The sequence below is a fragment of the Melospiza melodia genome, chromosome 1 (assembly GCF_035770615.1).
Source record: "Melospiza melodia melodia isolate bMelMel2 chromosome 1, bMelMel2.pri, whole genome shotgun sequence".
In the NCBI taxonomy this organism is placed as follows: Eukaryota; Metazoa; Chordata; class Aves; order Passeriformes; family Passerellidae; genus Melospiza; species Melospiza melodia.
The window spans coordinates 150,758,807-150,782,436 of NC_086194.1; the positions used below are offsets into that span (position 1 = coordinate 150,758,807).

At 39.4% G+C, this 23,630-nt stretch overlaps 2 protein-coding genes across 7 annotated transcripts in view; one reads left to right on the forward strand and one right to left on the reverse strand.

Moving 5' to 3' along the window:
* The window catches only part of VPS13B (vacuolar protein sorting 13 homolog B), a 429,375-nt gene extending 414,216 nt beyond the window's left edge, over positions 1–15,159 (reverse strand). For 5 of the 6 annotated variants that reach the window (XM_063171820.1, XM_063171844.1, XM_063171830.1 and 2 more), the window contains exons 1-3: positions 15,071–15,159; positions 14,209–14,386; positions 6,599–6,742 (exon numbers count right to left, since the gene is read on the reverse strand). In XM_063171820.1, the coding sequence (XP_063027890.1) occupies positions 6,599–6,742; positions 14,209–14,355 (291 nt within the window). In that variant the 5' untranslated portion in view covers positions 14,356–14,386; positions 15,071–15,159. The other variant, XM_063171810.1, reaches the window with a different exon arrangement.
* The window catches only part of LOC134426653 (cytochrome c oxidase subunit 6C), a 475,168-nt gene that overhangs the window by 422,440 nt on the left and 29,098 nt on the right, over positions 1–23,630 (forward strand). The gene's annotated exons all lie outside the window — the stretch shown is intronic.

The following is a 23,630-nucleotide window of genomic DNA, read 5'->3' on the forward strand; positions in this document are numbered from 1 at the left end:
GGAAGTTACAAGAAAGTTCATATACACTGTGTATGAAGTATTGAGACATTAATGTATGTAATCCACATTTACATGTAAGTAAATATATTTCTGTCCTTCTTGAATTTAAAGGACAATTAAACTGGTTTTTTTGGAGGACAGTAAGTTGTTAAAAACCTGAAAAGTGTTATTTCCTTTTTGGCAAGGGTGTGTTTCCCTACACATAACTGACATCTTAAAAAGGCAAAGAGCCAGTCTAAGCCAATATACCCAAATAGTAATAAAAATCCCCAAACAATTATTAATTCTAAATACCTAAATTTTAGAAAAGCAAAAAGTGAACTTGGGATAGATGACAAGATGCCCAGTCCATATGCCTAAAACAAACCAACTGTATGAGTACACAAAATGATTGAAGCACTATGAATTAGAGCAAGGCAGCTAGGGAACCTGCAGCTTTATTTATTGTGAGGGCTGTCTTTCAATCATTTTTTGCAAACCAAAGAAAATCATCAGTTTAGAAAGAGATAGCTTAGGCAAGTTCATGAAGAACTGCAGCCCATGGGAAGGGCTCACACTGGAGAGGTTTGTGGAGAACTGTCCCTTGTGGGAGGGACCCCTCTCTGGGGGACAGGGAGAAGTCCTTGCACTAAGGAGCAAGTGGCAGCACTGTGACAAACTAACCACAACCCCATTCACTGCCCTGTGTGCCACTGGCAAGAGGAGGGAGAGGATCAGGAATAGAGTAAAGCCAGGGAGTGGCTTTACTCTAGCTCCAGATGGGAGTGATGGGGCAAGGTATTTTTAAGGTTTACTTTTCATTATCTTATCCTGATATGATTGGTAAAACTGCTGCTACAGAACTGAAGGAAAACTATAACTACACACAGCTCCTGGCAGCTTCCTTAAGTTGTAACACCTATACCAACACAGGGCCATATCCTCACCTGGCTATCTCTTCACAACATACAAAGTGCACTCATCTGAATAAAAAAAGCTATTGAAAAACACTGATGTTATACGGTCTTAATACCTACTGACCAACCTGATTTTAGAACCATAGAATCATTTAGGTTGGAAAGGGTCTTTAAGATCAAAACTGTTAACTGTTTTGACAACATCAAAAGATTTTCTTGACAAGAACTGCATTTAAAATCAGAGCTCTTTGCAAGAATACATTCCCAACTATATTTACAATTGCTCTTTCTGTCCCTGGGGGTGTTCTCAGGAGTTAGGCACAGCACAGCTGTTGAAGATGTCATCCAGGGTTGCACAAGCCAGAAAGCAGAAGTGTTTGCAAGTCTTGTTCTTTGCCAGAAACATCTAAAAGCAAGACTAACACCAAAAAGCAAGGTTCATTCCCCCAGAGTAAGCAATAGGACTAGGTCAGAGGTGCCACACTACCTTTGCCTGTAGGCAGCACACCAACACTGAAAGATGTCCTAGGAGCCAGGAATAAGCACAGAAGGAATCAAGCAGGATCTCTCATACCTTTCACAGTAATCAGTTTCAGACATCTGAGATCACCATTATTTAGCCCTGAAAAGGACTCAAACAGAAATATACTGGCAAATTCACATGAAAACTGTCCAGAATTAGGAAAACAATAATAGGCATTCAGGTAAACAAGACAGGTATTCAGACTGAGGCAACACAAGGGCAGTGGCAGGACTCCTGCAGTTAAAGTGTTAAGAAATACGCCTGCAGGAGTCTTTGAACAAATTCACAAAGGCAATTTTTTCTTACATAAGCATAATTACTGCAATCTCAAGCATCAGATGCTTTACTTTTACAGTCTAGTAAAGTGGTTAGCAGGAACAAAAATAGGTAAATTACATGGTCACTCTTGCATACCCAGCTAGTACATGTGACTATCCAGCTTTAAGCAAAGCTGCTCATCTCCTCCTCAGCCTCTCATTTGAAATCACTGGAGAAGGACAACAAAGTGTCTGAACCAAATGCTGCAAAGCCTTTTTAGCACCTTTTTTAGCCTCCCTTTAGTACTTCCTCTATTCAAAGAGTAAGTTTTATTCCAAGACATTTGTGACATTCATCCCTTAAATGGATAATATCCTTGAAAGAAAACCTCCTACCTAAAACACTTTTGTTTACATATAGCAATTTATAGAAAACATAAAAACTCTTCAGACAGGAGCTCTTGACAGAAAATGCACAAAAACCAACAAAAGACTCTGCCAAACCTTCCTAAACCTTTGGAAAACACTAAATTACAGTCTGATTTGCACAAAGCAATTTGTTTTAATTCAAAATAATATGAAAATTTTTTCTTGTTATTCATATATACGCTAATTTGTATGCATGCACACAGAAACAAAATCCTCTTTTTCTGCTATTACTCTATGAAAACACAAATAAAAGCATCATGAACTGGCTGCTTAATTAACATTTCATATTCATCATTAACTTGATATGATTCAACACTAGCTGATAACATAGTTTGCTTCCTATAGAGCAATTCTTGATATAATCTTCACCTTAAATCTTGCTAAAACTCAGTATCAGATTTACTGAACTAAATATACTACTATGAAAGGAAGCACCAAATTAAATTCATTTAAAAAATAAAGACCTTGAGCTTCCTCATGAGCAAATAAAAAGCATAAAGGTGAGCCACTAAAGACTTTTAGTTAAGTCTTCTTGACTTCAAGTCTGACCATATTTCTGCTGTCACACAACACCAGACTTGTAGACTCAATTGGAAAAACACAGCACTGCTTGCCCATAGAGCCACATTCAACCGAACTACTACAACCCAGGTGAGAAAAAGCCACTAGAGCACTGCTTCAGATCTAGAACAAGCTTTACCACCTAAGCAGACTTCATATAACTATGCCCTCATCAAACACAAGCCTTCTGTCTTCACCTTCAAAGCCTTTCATAATCTGTCAAGGCACCTTATCTCCCATCTCTTGGTCATTTCCCAGTCAAGACCAATTTCTGCTTCCAGCATTCTTTGGTGGCAGTCTCTAGCAGCTGTCAGGTAATAATGTGTCTGGTATTCTGACAGTCATGCTTGTGGGCTGTTCTCCACTGCCTCCACAAAGTTATCCTATTCCTTCACAACTTTCTTTGTAATGCCTTATGAAAGGAGCAGTGCTCACTTGTCTGTATGCTGATCCAAACTGCTTGGTTTCCCTGTGTGCCTCTAAGTGCTTCAACCTAACAGACTTCCCCAGTTCCATAATTAATTACCCTTGGAGTACAGGGAGCGTTCATACACATCAGCATATTTCTGGTGCACTGTGTTCTGCTTAAAGGCAAGTTCTCAAATGTGAAGCAGTAATACAAATAACACATTTCTCCTTGATCTCCTCGCTTGCATCGGTTCCAAGACAAAAAAACCCCACAGAATTCAAGGTGGAACATGAAGAATAATCTCGTGGTTAGTTCTAATGGCAGGAAGGTGAAGAAAACAGACATGAGCTGACAGGCTTGTCCTTCCCAATTTGTACTACCTGAATTTAAAGCCTCTGGCTTGGGCATGGAGATATCTTAGCACTGAGAGGGTAAGAGAAAGGAGCAAAGAATTTCAATTTTATTGGAAAAAAAAAGAATATGTAGAAGAGAAAAAAGTTAAGAACAGACCAACAGGACAAAGGGAGAAAATCTCTCATAGGAAAACCAGCTATCAACACAGATTTTAAAATTGGTTTCAATTCTATATGAAGCCCAGAGATTTAATATATAGAGATAGGTAATGAAAAGAACATAAAATACTGGAAGTTTAACCACTTTCTAAAACAAAATATAATACTCATGGAGAACAGAGTCAGGACGGTCAATTACTACAACTTAAATACAAGTCAAGCAAACTTCAGAATCACATTAAAGGGTTCAAAAGCAGATTTAAAAATCATACGAACATATTTGAGAACATTATAAATGTTCATATTTAAAACTCAGTGCTGCAGAAGATTAGTTCAGGAGCAAAAAAAAAAAAAAAAACAAAAAGCAGGCAGAATTGCATTAGGCTGACAGACATCAAAAAGCAATGTGAAACACCTCACAGCCAAATTCTATTTCAAGTACTGACACTAACCAAAGTCATCACCAAAAGCACACATACAAAGCATGTTCAATAGAACACCCCTTTACTCACTGTAAAGTTGATGCACTTCAGTTTATTTTTCTTGTAAAGTATCCACATTTAACACTTGGGTATTAGAAGTAGTAGTACCAGATGCAGAAAAGAAGAATAAGGAAACAAAGCACAGAAAAAGGGGAAAAGCAAAGACCTTCAAAATGTAAATACCCCTAATTCTACAGAATTCTGGATTTTGTACATCATTAAATGACCTTATCACTTATACAACAGTTCTGCTTAGAAAAACAATTTTTGCTTAAAACTAGAAGTTGAGCCATTACTGTCTAACCCAAACTTAGCTGAGGAGATGCTGCAATAAGCATGAACAACAAAAACACCTAACTAAACTAATAGTGAAGCTGAACTAACAATGACACAGCATCACAGTGAAACAAATATATACAAAAGCACCCCAGGGAACTGATACTCTTCAAAGATGTAAGCAAAACCCTCTTTCTTTTTACAAAATCTATAGGGTCACTGGATAATAGCTTCAAACAATGCCACGTATTTTAGCCTTCATATATTTTCAACAGAAACATTTGAAATAGCACCTTTCCAAAGAAAACACATCTCACTCAGCTGAGGTCAAGAACTTTATTTTTTGCTCAGGTGAAATTATCCCTGTGCTCATTAGAGGTCTCACCTGAGGAAGGAAATACAGGGTCAAGCCAATCAATTTGAGAACTAAACTAAGCTTTCTTGCTAATTAAGCTCTTCGCTGACATGAAGTTCCTGGCAGAACAGTTCCAACTGGAGCTAAACTCACTGAAAGTTCATTTTACTACCATTTTCCACAGAAATATTTAATTTCATTCATATTTTTATTCACTGATTACAAAAAAATTTATGACAATTGTTTTTAGCCAAGTACACTGTCATACTTTGAACATTTTCAAATAGTAATTCAAAAAATGAAATTCAACTTGTCAACCTTTTAAACCATATCCTCAGAAAACAGCATTAAAGTGTTTTCATCTACATTCTTGTTCATCAAAGATAATCCTTCTATGGCACAGACCCAAATTTTACCCTCCTGAGCATACATACCAATGAATAATTTGTTCAAATGTCAGTTGCAATTTTCAAAACTCTTTTCTTGCCTCTGAATCTTAAACATCTGTAACAAATACTTGTTTTGGGAGTGCTTTACATTCATGACACTTGACCTTTTGATGTATGCACTGCAAAATTTAAGTTTCAAATACCATGCAAGCAGGAAATCTGATCATTTCAGCAGTAGCCATCTGCAAGGTCCAATATCAAATATTAGTTCTGGGTTGCACAAAGTCATGGGCTACAAGTCTTTTTCTGCAATTCATAATTAGTTGCAATTTGCTGCTCCCAAAACCACATTTCTCATGGAACATCTGGTCTCAAAAGCTTACCTTAACATTGGAAAAGTACTTAATATTTGGCTGGTGGTGTGCATATATGCACATCCACACATGCACATAGATTAAGTCTAACTACAGAATTCAAGCATGTCCTCTGTGGGTGGCCAGGACTAGAGATTTCTACTCCAGCAAAAAAGCCTCTTAGTTATGTAACTGTAAAAGGACATAACAAGAAATATCAAACAACAGCAAAGTGTTTTCCAATGTTCTTGCTGCCTTGTACCTAGTTATTGACATTAAATGTTAACAGCTCATCATGCACCCTACCAAACACTTGAGTTTTTTCACAAACTGAAATTTTCGTTTGCATGATCCTTAATATAAGTGAAGCACTGTTGAAATCAAAATGTGAACAAGGCTTTTAGAAAACTAACAAACCAAACAAACTTGTAAGCCTCTCTAGAATTAAAGTACCATGCTGATTAAAAAAAACCCACAAGTTCAACATTAACATAACCAAGTACTTTTGGTTAACTAAGTTAGACATATGACAAAAATTGAGGCACTGCATATTTCAGCTTCATTATGTCACAAGGAAACCTTACCTGAGCCTGTAAAAACAGCCTACTGCACAAATTATTCTGAGCAACTAAAGAAAAAATCCCTGAAGACCCTTACATACAAGAAGTCTTCCAAATACACTCAAGCAAGTAGTATAATTTCTAAAGGTAAAAATTACTTAGACTCCAGGATCTTCAAAGCATTCCTTCAATAATAGCAACAGAACTTTTGAAAAATGCCCCATGCTGATTTGTGCCACATACAGCTGACTCAGGCAACCAGCACTGCTGCTTGGGTCTCAGAAGCTGGAAGAACACAGGATGCTATACTGCTCTTGAAATCCATTTCTTCTCTAGTCATAGGAAAAACCTGACAGAGCACTATTAACTTGCTTTCATATCTGCAAGAACACAGCTACAGCTAATAAAGAGTTAAAAACAAATATGAAGGAAGATATTAGCCATGACAAGAAGAAAAATATTAGCCTCTCAGAAAATAAAAGGGATCACAACTTCACGTGCCAGATTCTGCAGAAGAGTTTCAAGAAAGTGGCCTACAGAAAGTCTTATTCTCATGAACCACACAATATTGGAAAAGCATTCATGACATTTCTTACCTGAGCCCCATCCTTTAACTTCAAGATGCATTCCATTGTGTTGATAGTGATGACAACTGGTTCTGATCCCAGTTTCGTCCATGGCACGTGAATCCGAAGCTCATGAATATGCCCACTTAAAAAAGTAAATGGCAGTTTCAGCTCCTAACAACAACAAAGAATGTAGAATTAACCACTGAAACATCAAAATTCCAGACACATCTGTAACTCAAAATAGTAATGTTCCATCGCAAGTCAAGTCTCCCTCCCCTAATCAGCAGTGTGCCACAGGACTTGGCATTTGCCTTTATAATCACTCACAGGATTATGTCACAATTAGTCTGTTCAAAGGAGACATTTGGGTCACCATGTCCTTGATAATAAAAGATAGCTTAAAACCACCTCTCCCTCACATGAAGCTACTGCAAACTGTTTCACTATTCAAGGTACAAGTAGAAACAGAGTGAAGGTAAATACTTAAATTGATATGCAACCAGTATTACTGTGAAGAATACAAACTTGGAATTAAATATTGACAATGCCACAGTAAGGCAATTTCTTCTGAAATATTTTAGTGCTTAAGAGTTTTAAGAGCTCAGTTCTCATAAGACTGGCCCACTGTTGCCCCTTTCACATCAAACTACTTTGTATTTACTAAGTTATTAAATTTTTCATTGGCAAAACCAGCCTCCTACACAGGAAGGTCTAATGTAGATGTCTCACTGGTTTAAAAACTTGTGCAAGTCAGTCCAGAGCTTCTAACAAATGCCTGGGCACTCCACCTAACACAAATCACAACTCTGCAGGACAGCCTCCGGGAACCACCTCCTGCTTGCAGCAATTCAGCAGGAAAGAAGGTGCCAAAGTTTAGATTAAAGGTTCTCAACTGAGTAAATTGGTGTATATTCAATACAAAGCTAACAAAGTGTTGCAATTTCCCAGTAGCTTCAGGTGTTCTGCAAAAACTTAGTTCAACACAACCAACAGAAGGGTCAGGCTAGAGGGCTGGTGCCAGAACTAGCAATCAAGATTAGAATAAAGAAAACAATTGTTTACTGTAAAGTAAAGAAGCAATATTTGATATGTTAGAATATCATAGAATATGATATTGTCAAGCATACTTGACACTAAGTATTCTAATACTCAGGTTTCGGGGATGCTTCATCTTTTCACTTTTCTAAAATCTCATATTCTGATATTTTTTACTATCAAGTTTTAATGAAGAAAAAACAACACATCTTCACTTCAAGTTGCTTATAGCCTGGTATTTTCATCATCATCTTAGATGTTGCGAACTACAAGTGCAGTGTATTCTCAGGAGAGAAATAAGTGAATCTAAGTCTGCTAGAGACAGGCAAGCACTTCTGGGCTACATACAATGACCATATAGTCCAACTGCCTGACCAATTCAGGGCTGACTAGAAGTCAACATATTTTATTAATGCCTCTTACACACTGACAGGCTTGGCGCATCAACCTCCTGCAGGAAGCCTGTTCCAGTGTTTGACCACCCTCCCAGTAAGGAAATGCATCCTAATGTCCAGTCCAAGCCTCCCGTGGTACAGCTCTGAACCATTCCCACATGTCCCATCCCCAAATACCAGGGGGAGGAGCTCAGCATCTCCCTCTCCATGCTCCCTCCTCAGGAAGCTGTAGAGAGCTGTGAGGTCACCCCTCAGCCTCCTTTTCTCCAAATGAAACCAGCCCAAAGTCCTCAGTCCCTTCAAACAGGACATTGCCTGCAGCCCTTTTACCACCTTTGTTGCCCCCCCTCTGGACACATTCTCATCCTTCACCCTCATTCTTCAGCTGTGGCCCCAGAGCAGCACACAGAGCTCAAGGAGAGGCTGCACCAAGGCTGTCCAGCAGGGCAGTCACCTCTGTCACCAGCTGGGGATGCTGAGTTTGATGCACCCCAGGAAGGGGTTTGTCCTCTGGGCTGCCAGGGTGCATTGCTGACTCCTGCTGAGCCTGCTGCTGACCAGCACACACAGGTTCTTATCTGTATTCTGGTAAATTCATGATCACAAACCCTTCAGGAGTCCAGAATTACCCTGGCAAGTTAGGGCTTAAGCCCCTTTGCCCCTTGCTCAGGTGAGGTACATGCCTCCCATTCAACACAGAATTCCTATGAATGAACAGCTGTTACTCAGAGAAGGTCCATGAAACTCAGAAATCAATCAGGTAAGTTGTTAGGCAATGTCAAACACATATCTACCAGTGGATGCAGAAAGCCTCTTTTCCTGCACTGCCTGACCCTAGACCAACCCTTGCTGTACAGAACTTCTATATGAATAAAATTTGGGGACAGGGGCATTTTGCATTTACTATTTGACATGTCCTATAGAGCCTTAAAGTATACCTATACAATATTTCCATGAAGCTAGCTAATGTAATTTTTTGCCTAAATATATTGCAATATATATGTTTATCAGCGATAAATTTATGAATAATTAATATATAATAAAATCTTAGCTTTATGTTTTGAAAGCTCCCTAAAAAGTTTTATTTTCTTAAGCAGTTAACATCTCCAAAGTTCAGAGTTGAAATCATCACCATTTACACTTGTAACAGGTTTACATCTTGAGAGTCCTCAGGATGAGTAGAAGCAAGTCAACTATTTTTACCAATACCTACACCATCACAGCAATAACAGCTGCTAAGAGAAGTAATTTTAGGGAACACTCTTCCCCATTCTGCAGCTGATACCTCCTAACCTTTCTCCTGGTACAATCAAAAAGTTTATCTTGTATCCAGGAGCTAAGGGTGTTGTGTATTCACTGCTGACAGAATCTTCTGAGGAGGAAACTACACAAAATTATAGCTCTATTTTTTTGCCAAGTACAGCTTTCAGTCTCTAAATTAGTTTTTGGGCCTTAATGAGTACTGATTAATGAAGTATTAAAAACCACACCCATCTCATACTACAAATACTCAACTCCTTCTTCAACCACGCTTACACAAAGTCACAACTAATTTCAAGTCCCCCTTCTAAGAGATGACAGTTTCAGATTTTCTCATCAAAAGTTGAAAGAAAATTATTGATTTGTTTTTACAAAATGTTTTTTCTTCATCTTGTTCACTACTATACTTCAGGATTTTAGCCAAAAGCCTCTCCTAAAAATTCAGCCCTAGGCTCACAAGCAACACAAATAAAATTGTCATCCAGACAGTTTTAGTTTAGTTAAGACACTGAAAAGCAAATATTGGGCTGTTTAGCTGCAGATCTTGCTATATGATTAATCATACAACAACTTAAGTAGTATCTTTTGTCCCAGAGCTTTTTTTTGGGAGAGGAGGGGAATTGGGGAAACACATGAAGTGTGGCACAGAAATAAATTATAAAAACATGCAATCTAAAAATACATCACAACATAAGAGACAATGCCTTCAGAGATCAAGGCAGCAAACTACCACTGTTAACAGTAATAGAAATAAAGTCCCATTCTGGACCTGTCAATGTGTAAGTTTTTGTCATTCATCAATACCACAATGTCTGTTTAGATCCTGGCTTGTCTTTACTTCAGAAGGCATTCTAGAATAGCTGCTTTTCCACTATTTGCTGGATGGATTTAACACATTGTCCCTTTTGGCTAGTTAACCAGAAGATATTGAAAGAAACAGAAGTAGGAATTATTTCAAAATAAAGGTGGTAAAAGAAAACGCACAACATATTTAGAAGGTAGTTCTCTTTCAAAGGAAATTTAGATACAAATGTTATCTGTCAGTAAGGAAGCCCATTGTCCTGTTACAGCCAGGGCAACTAGAATAAAGCAATGTAGAGAACTCTCTGTTTAACTATTCAGTAGACAATACAAATATGTGCCAAATTAAGCAACTTGTTCATAACACAACACAGAAGATTTTTATTCCTCCCTGTTTCCTATGCCATCTTTCTCCTTTCATTAAGTACTGCTCGAAATTCTTAATATTTCTTCTAGACTCACAACTGATAAAACATTGCATTTTAGATTTTCCATTTAATCATATAAATCCTTCACAAAAATGTACATATCACTAAAACCAAACTTCTGGGCTTGACCCATAAATAACTGACTAACATGTAAGACTGCAGACTAGATGATCATAATTCCCCTTTGCCTAAACTCTCCCCTTGCTCTAAAACACAAGCCTGTTCCAAAAGTTGGGATGATAGGCAAGTACTCGTTCTCCACATCAGTGTTAACTCAAATAATTTTTCTTCACAGTCAAGGCTGTATTTCACAAGTAACCAGTGGCATATAAAAGACACTTAAAATAAGGATATTTCAATGTTCCCATTGACTATTCCTAAAAACTATTTTAAGTACATTAGAATTTTTCATGTTTCTTTCTATACAAATTCTTTTTAGATCAAGGCATCCTTTGTCTTCCAAAGACTACTTAATCCTTCCCTTCCACATTTGCAAAACAGCTAAAAACTAATTATGGGAATATACACAAGCAGCAAGAAGGTATCACAATGTATGCCATCTTTTTGGCACCACTGTGTCAACAGCTACACTACACACAACCTACTTCCCAAGTTCAGAGGGAGTTCTGTTACCTCTGGTACTAACAGGGACTTCACACAAAACTTGACAAAAATGCTTAAAACACTTTTCCAAAAAATTATATTTAAAGTATTTGTTTCAAAATTTTATTACATATTACTTTCTTGAAGTATTTTTTGTACAGTATGCATATTATGTACAGATGGAAAATTTCTTGGAATGTTTAGTCTTCTAGTAATTGAACTATTCAGGATAAGAAAAAAAATCAAAATTTTATTAGATTTAATCTTCAACTAAAGACAATTATTATAAAATCAACTGGCTATTCAGAGAGTGACACAATTATATACAAAAGCTACACTGTACCTAGAAGATTCAAGCTGAGTACAAACTAGCACTTGACTTCCACTACTGAATTGGTTTGTACAAAAAAAGGGGGACAGAGAGAAGGACAGACCCTAAGAGTTATTACAGTGACATTCAGCTTAGTTTAATGAAAGCATAAAGCTTACATAAACATATGTAAAAGACAGGTAAAGTATTTAAGTATTTTCAGATACTGGAGTATTCTCTTGACATTTGGTAAATTTTCTGTCAACAACTGTAATTCATCTGATCTCAAAGAGGTTGGCTCCAACTTGGTCACAAAAAGAAATTAAAATATTCTAAAATATTCTATAAGACGAAGAGCAGTTTATGCTTTGTTCTTATCTGTCCTTTGGGATTCTGTTGGGTGGCTCAGGATAGCACAACATGACATGGGAACACTAACATCAGCTGAAGCACACACTTGTTACCAAATCTGTTACAAAGTGCTCTGTCCAGGTAGTTTGGCACCAATGCTAACACTCCAAAAAACCATGTATAACTCCACAGAAGACTGAATTCTCTGAAAATGATTAAGGCTCTAGACAAATACATCCAGGATGGATGGATTTGTATCCAAGAACCTGAAGTGTGAAATTTAAGCTGTGCTAATGTCACATAAAGAGCAGGGAACCAGGCTGGGCATCACAACCCAGGACAGAAGAGTGTTACAAGAGCAGAGCAGTTAAGGGAACTACCTCTGGGTATCATGAATCCATCCAGGGAGAGAAGCCAACTAAAATTATATAAACTGGTCATTTTTAGAGACCAGCTTTTCAAGGGAGCTCCTGACAGCTGCAATGGCTTGGATACTTTGCATTACCATATAGGGCTTACTTGAAGAGCTTTGCTGAGCAGAAATAAACAGCATAATAAACAGCATCCCCTCCACAAAAAAAAAAAAAAAAAAAAAAAAAAAAAAAAAAAAAAAAAAAGGAAGACACTCTAAACACCCACTGGACCCACTGGACCCACTCTCATCTGTAGGTCCAGGCTAAATGTTGCATCCATCACATAGTCACATTCCCATGACCATACCCAAATGGCCATGGGTACATATGGCAGTACTTGCCACAAGAGCCATAACATCATCAGGTTGAGCTGGATATTTAGGAAGCCAGTTCACAGGCAGACAAAGATGAAGCAAGGGATCACCTACCAGCAAACTGCAACTACTGGAAGGGAACACCACTAATGACAGCAGGAAAATTCTTATAGTGACAGGTAATAAGTTTGATAGCAAGTTTGATATATCCATCCCAAGTCATCAGTTGTTATTAGGACAAACTTTCTCTCCATACAGCAGAGCACTCAAACAGTTTACCCAAAGAGGAACTTCTCACAAGGCATAGTTCAAGACTCAGTTGAAGAAAAACACATCATGTCTGACATAATGCTGGCAACAGCCCTGCTCAAAACAGGTTGGACTAGATGACCTCCAGAAATCCTTTCTGATCTACCCTTCTTTGTACATAAACATTTAAAAAGGCTCACAGGGGAGCACATCCAACAGAAAATCAGCTCTGTGGACAAGTAATAGACTTGTATTTTACTTGTACATACACAGCAATAGACTGGAGAGAAAATACAGAGGCTATGAAACACTTGAAGGAAGACAAGTAAGGTTCTTTAAAAAGCACAGAAAACAAGAGCAAGATCTCTTGTGAGATTGTCTCTCCTTCCAAAACAGGTTCAGAGATTCTTAATTAACCACGTGTATATTTTTCACATTTTAAAAGGTGTTCCCTTTTTTAACAGTGACACACAGTCACTCCAGCCTATTTCAATGCCTCATCATCAGACACATAAATGAGATTTTCATTTATGTCTAACCTAAGTCTCCCAACATGCAATTTATTCAATTGCTTCTTGTCAGATCCAAATAATTCTTGCCCTATCTTGTCTCACCTTATTTTAGTCAACATTAAAAACACATTCCCTGTATATTTTATTCTTCTTTCAAGGGATGTATTTACTAAATTTCCCATTCTTTGCTGCATTTCTCTCAGCACCTTCACTTGCTTGGACTACATCTGGGCACAGAACCCCAGCTGAGCCCTGCTACTCCATGCACAACAGAAAGAAGCTTTATCACTCTCACACACTCGAGGTGTCAACCCAGATAAGCATGAAAGGAAACCATCCCTATGCTAAGGCTTTACCTGCATGCTGACAGCAGGCTCCAAATTCTGTATCTAGTGTTTTACTTGGTCAAGCTTGTTTTTCTAAGGCTAAGTTTTACTGTGTCTTTGATTTAATCCAAAGAAACCAGATGATCAAATATCTTCCTCAATTACTTAAGTTTAGATACAACTGGAACAATGAAATCTGAAGTTGGAAAACAATACAAGGCACAAATGGGTTTAATATGCATAATTAAAAAGAGACCCCACTTTACTTGGTGACCTTTCAACTTAGTTACTAACAGTAATTTGTAAATATGACTGGAAAAGCAATTCAATTAATGCTCCTACTGCAAAACAATAGTTACTGAAAGAAGAAACATGTCCACAAAAAAGCCTCTCTTCACACTCCATAACTTAGAGAATGTGCAAGGAATTACCAGTCACTGCTAAACAAATGGCATGAAATTAAAGCAAGAATAACTAAGTGCAGGGGGGGGGGAAATACTTGCATAAGAAGAAAACCAGCAAGCACTAAGTTACTACTTAGCTGTGCAGACCAATCTAAAATAATTCTAAAATAATTTAAAATAAAACAACTTATTTTAAATCAAAGACATGGACTGTAACTGCTATAAGCATAAGGTACCTGTTCAAGTACATCCAACTTTAATTCAAGTTTACTGAGCACAACGTCTCCTCCCCAGAGGGACAGCTGCAGATCTGAAGGCTTCAAGTTCTTTATGTAGCGATTCACATAACTCATCAAAATAGGAGTTACATAGGACTCCAGCATTCTGGAAGATCTCTGTTTTACAGGTCAAGCACTAGGAAAAGGACAAGAAATTGAGATGTCAGTTACATAGCTCCAGTCTAATTTGCAATAATGCAACACTCCCATTGTTTGAAAGTATGAAAATAATTCTAAACATCATTTATAGACAGAGGTTCATACAGTTACATACAAAGATAAAATGTATAGAAAGATGCAAGCACATCTATTTATATTTTCTGAATTTTCAGGTTACATATATGTATATTGACACACACATATCTGTGTGTGTGTATGTATATTTATACACGCATATATATATCAGAACTATTAACTAGCTTGTCCAAAAGAAAAGTCAAACAAACAAACGAAGAAACAGAAAAGGTTATCGACCAGCCCACCATGCTTTCACACAGCATTTAAGTGACAGGAAAACTCCTTATTGGAGTCATTAAAAGGATAAATTTGGATAACATCAAAAAAGGGTAACTCCTAACAGATAAGAGTCCACACTAAAATATCGCCTTAGATGCACCTCACCGGTCCCAGCACCGTGTACAAGGCAACCCTGCCAGTTTCGTGCCAGCCTGAACTCCAAGAACCCAACATCTGCCATCACTCCCATCACTCCCCACATCCTTTCCCAAACCCCGCCGTCCTGAGGAGACCCTTCCCCGTCCCGTCACCGCCGCGCCTTCACCCGGATACCTTCCCAAAGCCGGGAACCCCGCGCCCGTACCTTCGGGACACATCCTCGCACGTCCCTCCCGCGGGCCCACGCCCCCTCAGGGCCCCTTTACCTGGCCCCGCTCAGCGCCCCGAGGCTCCGCGCCCACCGCGGGCCGGCCGGGCCGCGGGAGCGCCGCGCACGCAGCGCCTCCGGCAGCGCCTCCCGCCCCGGCTCCGCCGCTCGGGCGCTTCCGGGTTCCCCGGCGCATGCGCGCTGCTCCGCCCGCCCTCGGCCGGAAGCGTTTAGCGCGAGCGCGGGGCGGGGCCAGGCGGTGGCTCTGAGGGCGGCGGTGGTCACGTGACCCGAGGGACGGGGCGGGGCTTCCCCGGCGTCCCCGTGAGGCGGCGGGAGCGCGCGGGCCGCGTGACAGGGACGGGGACGCGGAGCGAGCGAGGCTGGGAAGGCCGCGAGGTCATCGAGTCCAGCCTGTGGCCCAACAGCACCGTACACGCCGTGTCAACCATACCATGGCACTGAGTGCCGCGTGCAGTCTTTCCTAAACACCCCCAGGGACGATGACTCCACCACCTCCCTGGGAAGTCCGTTCCGGTGTCTAATCACCCACTCTTCTCGTGAATAAATTCCTCCTAACGTCCAACCTGAACACCCTCTGACACAGCTTGAGTTTGTATCCTCATGTTTTCTCCATTTTTTTCTGAGAGGAGGCGCCAATTCCCATGTGGCTGCAGCCTCCTTTCTGGCAGTGGCAGAGGGCGGTAAGGTCATCCCTGAGCCTCCTTTGCTCCAGGCCAGACACCCCCAGCTCCTCCAGCTGCCCCTCATAGGACTTGTCCTCCAGACCCTTCACCACCTCCGTTGCCTTTCTCTGGACTCTCTCCAGCACCTCAATGTCCTTCCAGAGCTGAGGGGCCCGGAACAGCACACAGCCCTGGACACAGTCTCCTCCCAGGGCTGAGTGGCCCGGCCGCCCCTCAGCTGTGTGAGCCCCCACCGTGGGGAGCTTGGGCATGGCGGGCTCTGCCCGGAGCTCTGTGAGCCCCTGAGATGTGTCCCTGCCTCAACCAGCCCCAGCTCCACCGTTTGGTTCATATTGTTATAATTGACAAAAGGCCGTATGGGGCAAACCCCAGTGGTGGCAAACGCTTGTTCCCACTCTGCTTAATAAAGGTGTGCATTTTCTGGCTTGGTTTAGAATGAGGTTCTGCTTAGGTTCTCAATTTCACCATTTCAGATGTGAAATTCCTGACACCCAGGAATGCCCTTGATGTTCTGCATGCTCAAAGTGCTTCTTCCTTCTCTAGATCATAGACAAGAGCCATCTTTAGCAGGATCAAGTCCCTTTGGGGCTGCTTGTGGCGCCCAGAAAATGCCCTGGAAAGGTGAGTTAATAGAATGCAGGCTGACGTGTTGGCATATGGGTGATTTGGAAATGAGCTGAGCTCATTGTTGTCAGGGAAGAGTGCAGTAAGCAGTGCCTGTGGGCATGGCTTTGATGTAGATAATTAATAACCTTGTACAAAGGCCTGTGATTTGAGTTTTGAAGGAAAGCCTGGGATGTGCCTCTTGAGTTACATATTCCTCCTGGAAATTTGAAATCCCATGAATTTGATCTGCAGTGTAGTTACATGGCTGAAAAGACAACACTACAGTATCTGAGGGAGTATCTGTGAAGATCACACAGCAAATGCTCGGGCAGGAGCCTACCCCCATAGCAGTGCATATAGTGAAATTTGGCTGAGCTAATCAAGGTCTGGAGGCTCCAAATCCTGCTGGATTACCTGTCTGTTCTGCCTCTGGAATACATGAATCCTGAGCTAACCATGAATCAAACCTCATTTTGCATACACCGTTGCCTCACTTGCTTTGCCCTCTTCACTCATGAATCACAGCTTGTAAGTCAGTATTTCACCTCATGAAAAGTCAAAGCAGCTTGGACTGCTTTTCTTCTTACAATGGTCACCACTCCCACAGCTCATACTTGAGTGTATGTTCAAGCATTCTTCAGTACCTGTGGCAGGTTAATCTGTGGCTAAGAGGTGGTAGCAGGCAGATGAGGGACAGGAAAATTTTAACAGTGTCAGTGGTCTTTAATTAATGTTGTGCTTCTGACTAAACAATTTGTGTAGGACTAATGTTCCTGAAGAATTCCTTTGCACAACTGCTATACCTTTCTGTCCCCTTTGCTGGAGGGGTAGGAGTTGTGAATTTTACTGGCAACACTTTTCAGGAGTATGCACTGCAAGCCAGCTCAGAGATATAATCAGTGCTAATGGAAACAATCTCAATTATAGCATAGCCCCCAACAGAGTTGCATTGACACAACAGAAGGATGTGGCAACTGATAAGTGTAATGTTGAAGCACAGCCTAAAGCCTGCATCAAAAGCCCTTATTTGATCAGAAAAACATTCTTCTGTTTCTTTGTCCATTATGTTATTACCTTTGAATGACATATCCAATCGGTGCTGGAATGTTTTCTGAAAGTTCAGAATTGAAGAACAATGCCCTATTTTGGTGAAAAATCAGTAAACAAGAAGAGTAAGGGGAAAACATAGTGCTCCTGGCAGCTGCCTGGCAGACCTAGCAGCTGAGAACAACTCTGTAATTTTCCTGGCAGTTATTAGCATTTCATTATCCATCTCAGTTCTTGTTCAAGTATGTTGACACCCTGAATAATTTATTTCCTATAGTAGGAAAAAAATCAGGGAAAAAATGAAAGGAATCATAAAGGAATAAATCTTTGAAGGAAAGGAGATAAATGGTGGCATGAAACAAGAGTAGCTGGAGAGGCTATAAAGGTCCCTGATGTACAGAGGATGTGAGCTGAGTACATGGGGAATTTGCAGGTAGTAGGCAGGTGATGTGCAGTAATGAACTTGGGCATACTACAGCAACAAGGGCATGTCTGCTAGAAATGTCAGCTCCTTGAGCTAGTCCAATTTATTCAGTATTTCAACACTTCAGTGAAACATGCAGGATAGGTATAATTAAAATTGCAAATCTAGTGGCATGGGAATCTTGTTCAATCATATAACTTGAGCAATTGTGAGTCCCTGAGAAGCTAACAAAAGTAACTACAGTTTACCTGGAGAATGAAAAGGTGCACATGAAACAGTGTCACTTTTGGCTGGACATGAAAAAAACAGCACTTCAAGGAGGTCCTCAGGAAACATATCTGCCTGCAGAGTACATTTTTTCTTTACAAAAGATTCTATCAATGTGTTTCTGGTTTCAGTGTTATTCCTATAGGCTATTTCCTGGTTTTTGCAACAGAAGTGGGATCAATGAAATACAAAATGGAGGGGGAAAATAGAGTTCATTAAAAATGAAGAAAATCTAGAAAAGGTAGAGGATGATTAAGTGGCTGTTACAGAATTACTTGATCACAGAATGGTTGGGGTTGGAAGGTACCTCTGGAGATCACCAGTCCAACCCTCCTGCTAAGGCAGGTTCACCTAGAGCAGGCTGCACAGGATTGCATCAAGGACAGTTTGTATCTCCAGAGAAAGAAATTTTGAAATTTTCTATCTCCACGACCTCTCCTGTGCAGTGTGTTCCCTGGGTTCTCTGTCAACCTCAAAATGAAGTTCTTCCTCATGTTTTGTTGGAACTTCCCATGCATCATTTTTCTGCCTGTCGCCCTCATCCTACTGCTTGGCACCACTGGGAAGTGCCTGGCTCCATCCTCTTGACTGGCTTCCTTCAGGTGCTGATAGACATTGATAAGATCCCTTCTCAGTCTTTCCTTCTCCAGCCTAAACAGCCCCAGCTCTCTCAGCCTTTCCTCATCAGCGAGTTGCTCCAGACCCCTTATTAAATTCATAGCACTCCACTGGGCACTCTCTAGTAGTTCCTTGTCTTCCTTCAGCTGGAGACCTCAGAACTGAACACAGCACTCCAGGCATGGCATCAACCAGGGTAAACTACTTGAGGCTGCAGTTAAAGGGAAAAGTAAGGAAAATAGACATCTAAATAGATTTTTAAATGTTTGGCCTGGGCAGTTTACAGTACAGAAGACAATCTGAGGTTATTGACGAAGGGTTGAGAGACAACCTGTGTGGATCTTCTTTCTTACCTGGAAAAAGGGTTTTAGTCCCCCAGCCTCCTTCCCTATGTCCCTCAGCTAACACTGGACACTTTAACCAGGTTACTGAGCAATCTGCTGTCAACATCTCTGCTGCTCCAGTGCCTCCAAATAAGCAGCATGGATATGGGCAACTGGTCCCAGAAGCTTTCGGTCCATTCATGTGGCAGAAAACTGCTGGCTTATGATTCTTTAGAGCCTACTGAGGTGTCCTATCCAGACTGCATGAAACAGAGTGTGAAGGAGTTTGTAATCATAAATTATCAGTACTAATAGAGATATTTCAGAAACACCTGTGAGGAAAATAAAAATTACTTAGCTTTACTCCCTTCCTGTTCTAGGTGCTAAAACATGGACTAGTTGATTTGTAACATTTCTTGTTGGTTCTTTTTCTGTTTTTACTACAAATAATTCTTGTACTAAATGATGTAGTATATTATAGATAGATGTAAAATATGTGTATAAATGCATTTATATTGTAATATATAAGAATAATGTATTATAAATGTTTGCCCTCTCTTTGAAGGAAAGGAGATAAATGGGTGTCATGAAACAAGAGTAACTGGAGAGGTTATAAAGGTTCCTGATGTACAGAGGGATGTGAGCTGGGAATTTCCTGAGCTCAAACTAAATTAACTAAAAAAATGTATCTTCTAATATTTTTCAAGCATTAAAAAACTATAGCAACAAAAACAAACAATATAAATCAATCTGTTTTACTGTTAGAAGTAATTTGGTTATTAGTGATGTCATGTTACCTAATTGTTAAATCATATATAGCAATCAGAAACTGGGAAACAAAAATTGTCATGCCACTTTTATTACTATAATAGCCCCCCATGTTACTATGGGGTTATTTTCAAGTTCACTGAAATGCACATAGATTTGAAATTTGGAAATATTAAAAGCTTTTTTTTTTTAATTGCACATATGCTTTCACTGTAATCTGGTTTTTTGGTATATCCTAAATTTTAAGGTGCAAACAATTGTCTATGATAAATTTTATTTGTTCTTCTATTCCCTAAATTGTTTCTGAAAATCATAGTGAAAGAGCTCTCTGTTGTAGTCTTGAAGCAATATTTTTCTTTCAGTTGTTAAGAAAAATAGATTTAATTGTGGCACCTTTAAAATGGAAAATTAGTATTCAAAAATATCAAAATAAATTTATTATTTGTAACTATGATCTGCGGCAACAGTTACAATTCACTCTAAGTAAAACAGAGAAAGTATTAATTTAGTGACCAAAGGTCATGAAGTTCTGGAAGCTTTTGATATATGATCCCAGCTCATTGCTGCCTCATCTGGTTTTTTAGGAAAATGCTTTCCCCAGCTCGGCTAATCCCTGCAGCAGTGTGGGGACAGAATGCTCGGGGCAGTGGGGGCAGGACACATTTATGCAGATTGGGATGCTAACCCAGCTCAAGCTTCACCAGTCCCGTCTGGTGTCTCCTCTGTGGGTGAGTGCTCGCTCTGAGTCCACAGGGCCAATGTCTGTCCAATCTCCTCTTCCCAAGGGGGAGCCATGGACTGGCAGCCAACTCGGCTTGGTCCAGACCGTGATAGTACACTCAAATGTAAGGATTTAGCTACAGTAACTGGTGTTTTAAAATGTAGCCATGCATAAATTCTTTGCACAGAAATTTGGTTTCTTTGGGAATTATTAAACCTCAAATAAAGAGGCAGTACTGCATCTCCAGAATGAATCGTCCTGAATTTTATTCACACACCAGAATGAATGAAAGACAAGATAAAAAACCGTAATGGAACAGGCTGGAAATGTAGAGTTTAGTCTTCTAGGAGTATAATTTTCAGGTACATTATGAGAGGCGAGCATGGCTGTCTGTCGCAGACTTTTCTCCACAAAAATCCTTTCTTTCGGATTTCTGCATCTTCTGGAGGCCAGAGGCTTCAGCAGACAAGGTAAACAATTGTTATCAGCTGCTGGGGAATGCAACAGGGACACCTTGATTGGCTCATTTCCTATGTTTATAATTAAGGGCCAATCACCAGTGCAAGCCAGGGGACTGAGTCCCTGGACACAACTTTGTTATAGATTCTTTTCTATCTATTCTTAGCCTAGCCTAGCTGCTCTGCAAACCTCTCTCTATATTCTATTAGTATAGTCCTAATGTATTATATATAATATCTTAATAAATCAAGCCTTCTGATTCAAGAAACAAGATTCACCGTCTCTCTCTCACCAGCCGCGCTCACTCAGGTGTGGTAATAGCTGTCTAATCAGGAAAGTTAAAACTGGAAACTGTTTTTCAAGGTTTTGTTGAATTGGTAACAAAGGAAACCAGTTACCCACCTTGCAGTAGTGAAATTTTAAGGTATATAATGATATTTGACCTGTTCTGGTATGCTTGAAGGGTTTATGTGTCCTTTGGGTAGGAAGTGGTATCTTTGACTTCTACACCTAATTATGAAACACATCCCAGAAAGTCAGCCAAGAAGATGTTATTTCTGTTCCAGTACATGAAATATATGTTTGACAATTTTAAACTGTATATGTAGAGAAACATGTAACTTATTACCGCCTCTGGCTATGAACAGATTTATGCACTAAAAGTTTCACACAGGTTTTGCTAGACTGTTCTTATATTGTTCATGCAAAATGTGTATTTCTAATGACAACTTCTAGCATACAGCCTTTTAAAATATTCCTGCTTTTCAGGAGTTAAATAATCACTTTTCTCCAGTATTTACATATTTACTTGTACAAAAAATTGCACGTCTATGATTTTATATGTACTTGTACCTATAAATTATTTTCAGTAAATAAGAAATGCATAAATATGCTATCAATATATTTCAATTAAATATTTATACATATACTGCTATTATAATTGTTCCTCAATAAAAAATTTTGTATGTTATCAAAAGTTTAAAAGTAACCAACAGCTTCTTTCTATGTAATTTCCTGGCTCTTCAGGGGATGAAGATGAAAATGGCAAAGCTCTGGAACCTTTTTGGTGGAACTATGCTAAAATCCAGTTCCTTTTATTGGCAAAGTGAATCTTTGAGTGAAACTGTAACACTTTGTGATGCCCTTTCTTTGGCTTGTCCTGCAGCTGTACCAGGAACATTCTTGCAGATTCTGAAGTCTGCACGAAAATGTCTTCATCATGTGAACAAAAATGATATTAAATTTGATTTACATGTTGTAGAGCTGATATTAATGAATATCAGGCATGTTGGACAGCAGCAAGAACTGCAAAGCCAAGAAAATGTGTCAGCTCTACAAAGTCACCCTTGGAACCTGAATGGCAGACACAGCTCCATGTGAATAAAATCTTTAGTATTTCAGGACTGATCTCCTGAGTTTCTTGGACTTTATAGATAAGTAGACATGGGTCCTAATATTGAAATAAATCTGTATAAATTGAAATCAGTCTGTGAAAGGTACAAAGGACTAAAAAGAAAATATGGAAAGCAGATAATTTATAAGAGGGAGACTTTTTATCATTTCCAGAATTTTTAGTGATTTCTTAGCTCTTTGTCCTAGCATATAACATGCAGGCTTTGGATAGGCTATTTTTTTTCTCTCTGAGAACTTATAGATGTTAGCATTCAATTTTCTGATTTTCTGATGTATTTTGTTAGGAAATTAGGTAGCTGTTTCACTCCTCTCCAAAAATCAATAGCTATAAAAGCTCTGTGAAGATCTCACTTCTGATAAAACAACTGCGCAGATTGCCTCTGCCCCTGAAAACAAGGTGTAGAGTCTATTCATCACACAGCAGTTTTGAGACATTTTTGATTTGGTTGCAAATTTTGAGACTCTCTGGATTTATTTTTGCTTTTCAGTGCTCCTTGCTGCTTCAGCAGCCATTATCAATTGCTTGCTCTCCATCCTTTTTCTTTTCATTCACCTAATTTCCTGCCCACATTTTAGATTCAGTGTTGCTAACAACAGTAACTTAAGTATGAATTGTAAATTGCAGAAAGTCTCCCTTCAATCTTAAATTCACTGAGTAGGCAGGATTGCATATCTTGCATTTTATTCCAAGGACGTAGGGGTTTTTTGTCTGCCCATTTTTTCTGAAACACACAATCAGTTAGTATTGATTTCTGGTGTTCTGTATCCCACATGCATTGAGGTGATGCAAAGAACTTCATGCTATACTTCTTGTTACGCATTTTATATCATCCAGTCATAATGCACAGAACAGTTCTTTTTGGATTAATATCATTCATTTGTCCAAAGGTGATGGACTTGGTGGTCTTGATGCCATTTCAATTACATGATACACATCTATTATTGTCTCCATATAATCTAAAACTTGGAAGCATGGGATGAGTGTTGATTATCACAGATAATGGTAGCCAAAATTTGAAAGATTGCTTTATAAAGTGTGCAAAGGTTTATAGCATGATTTCAGTGAGAGATGATTGCAATATTGTATAAGATAATGCGAACATTTTTATTAGCAATGGCTCTCACTCTTTTCTGAATCTTGCTTGATGCTGGAAATTTTTAAGGTCTATGTGAGAAACAAAGTAAATACAACATACACAGTCTA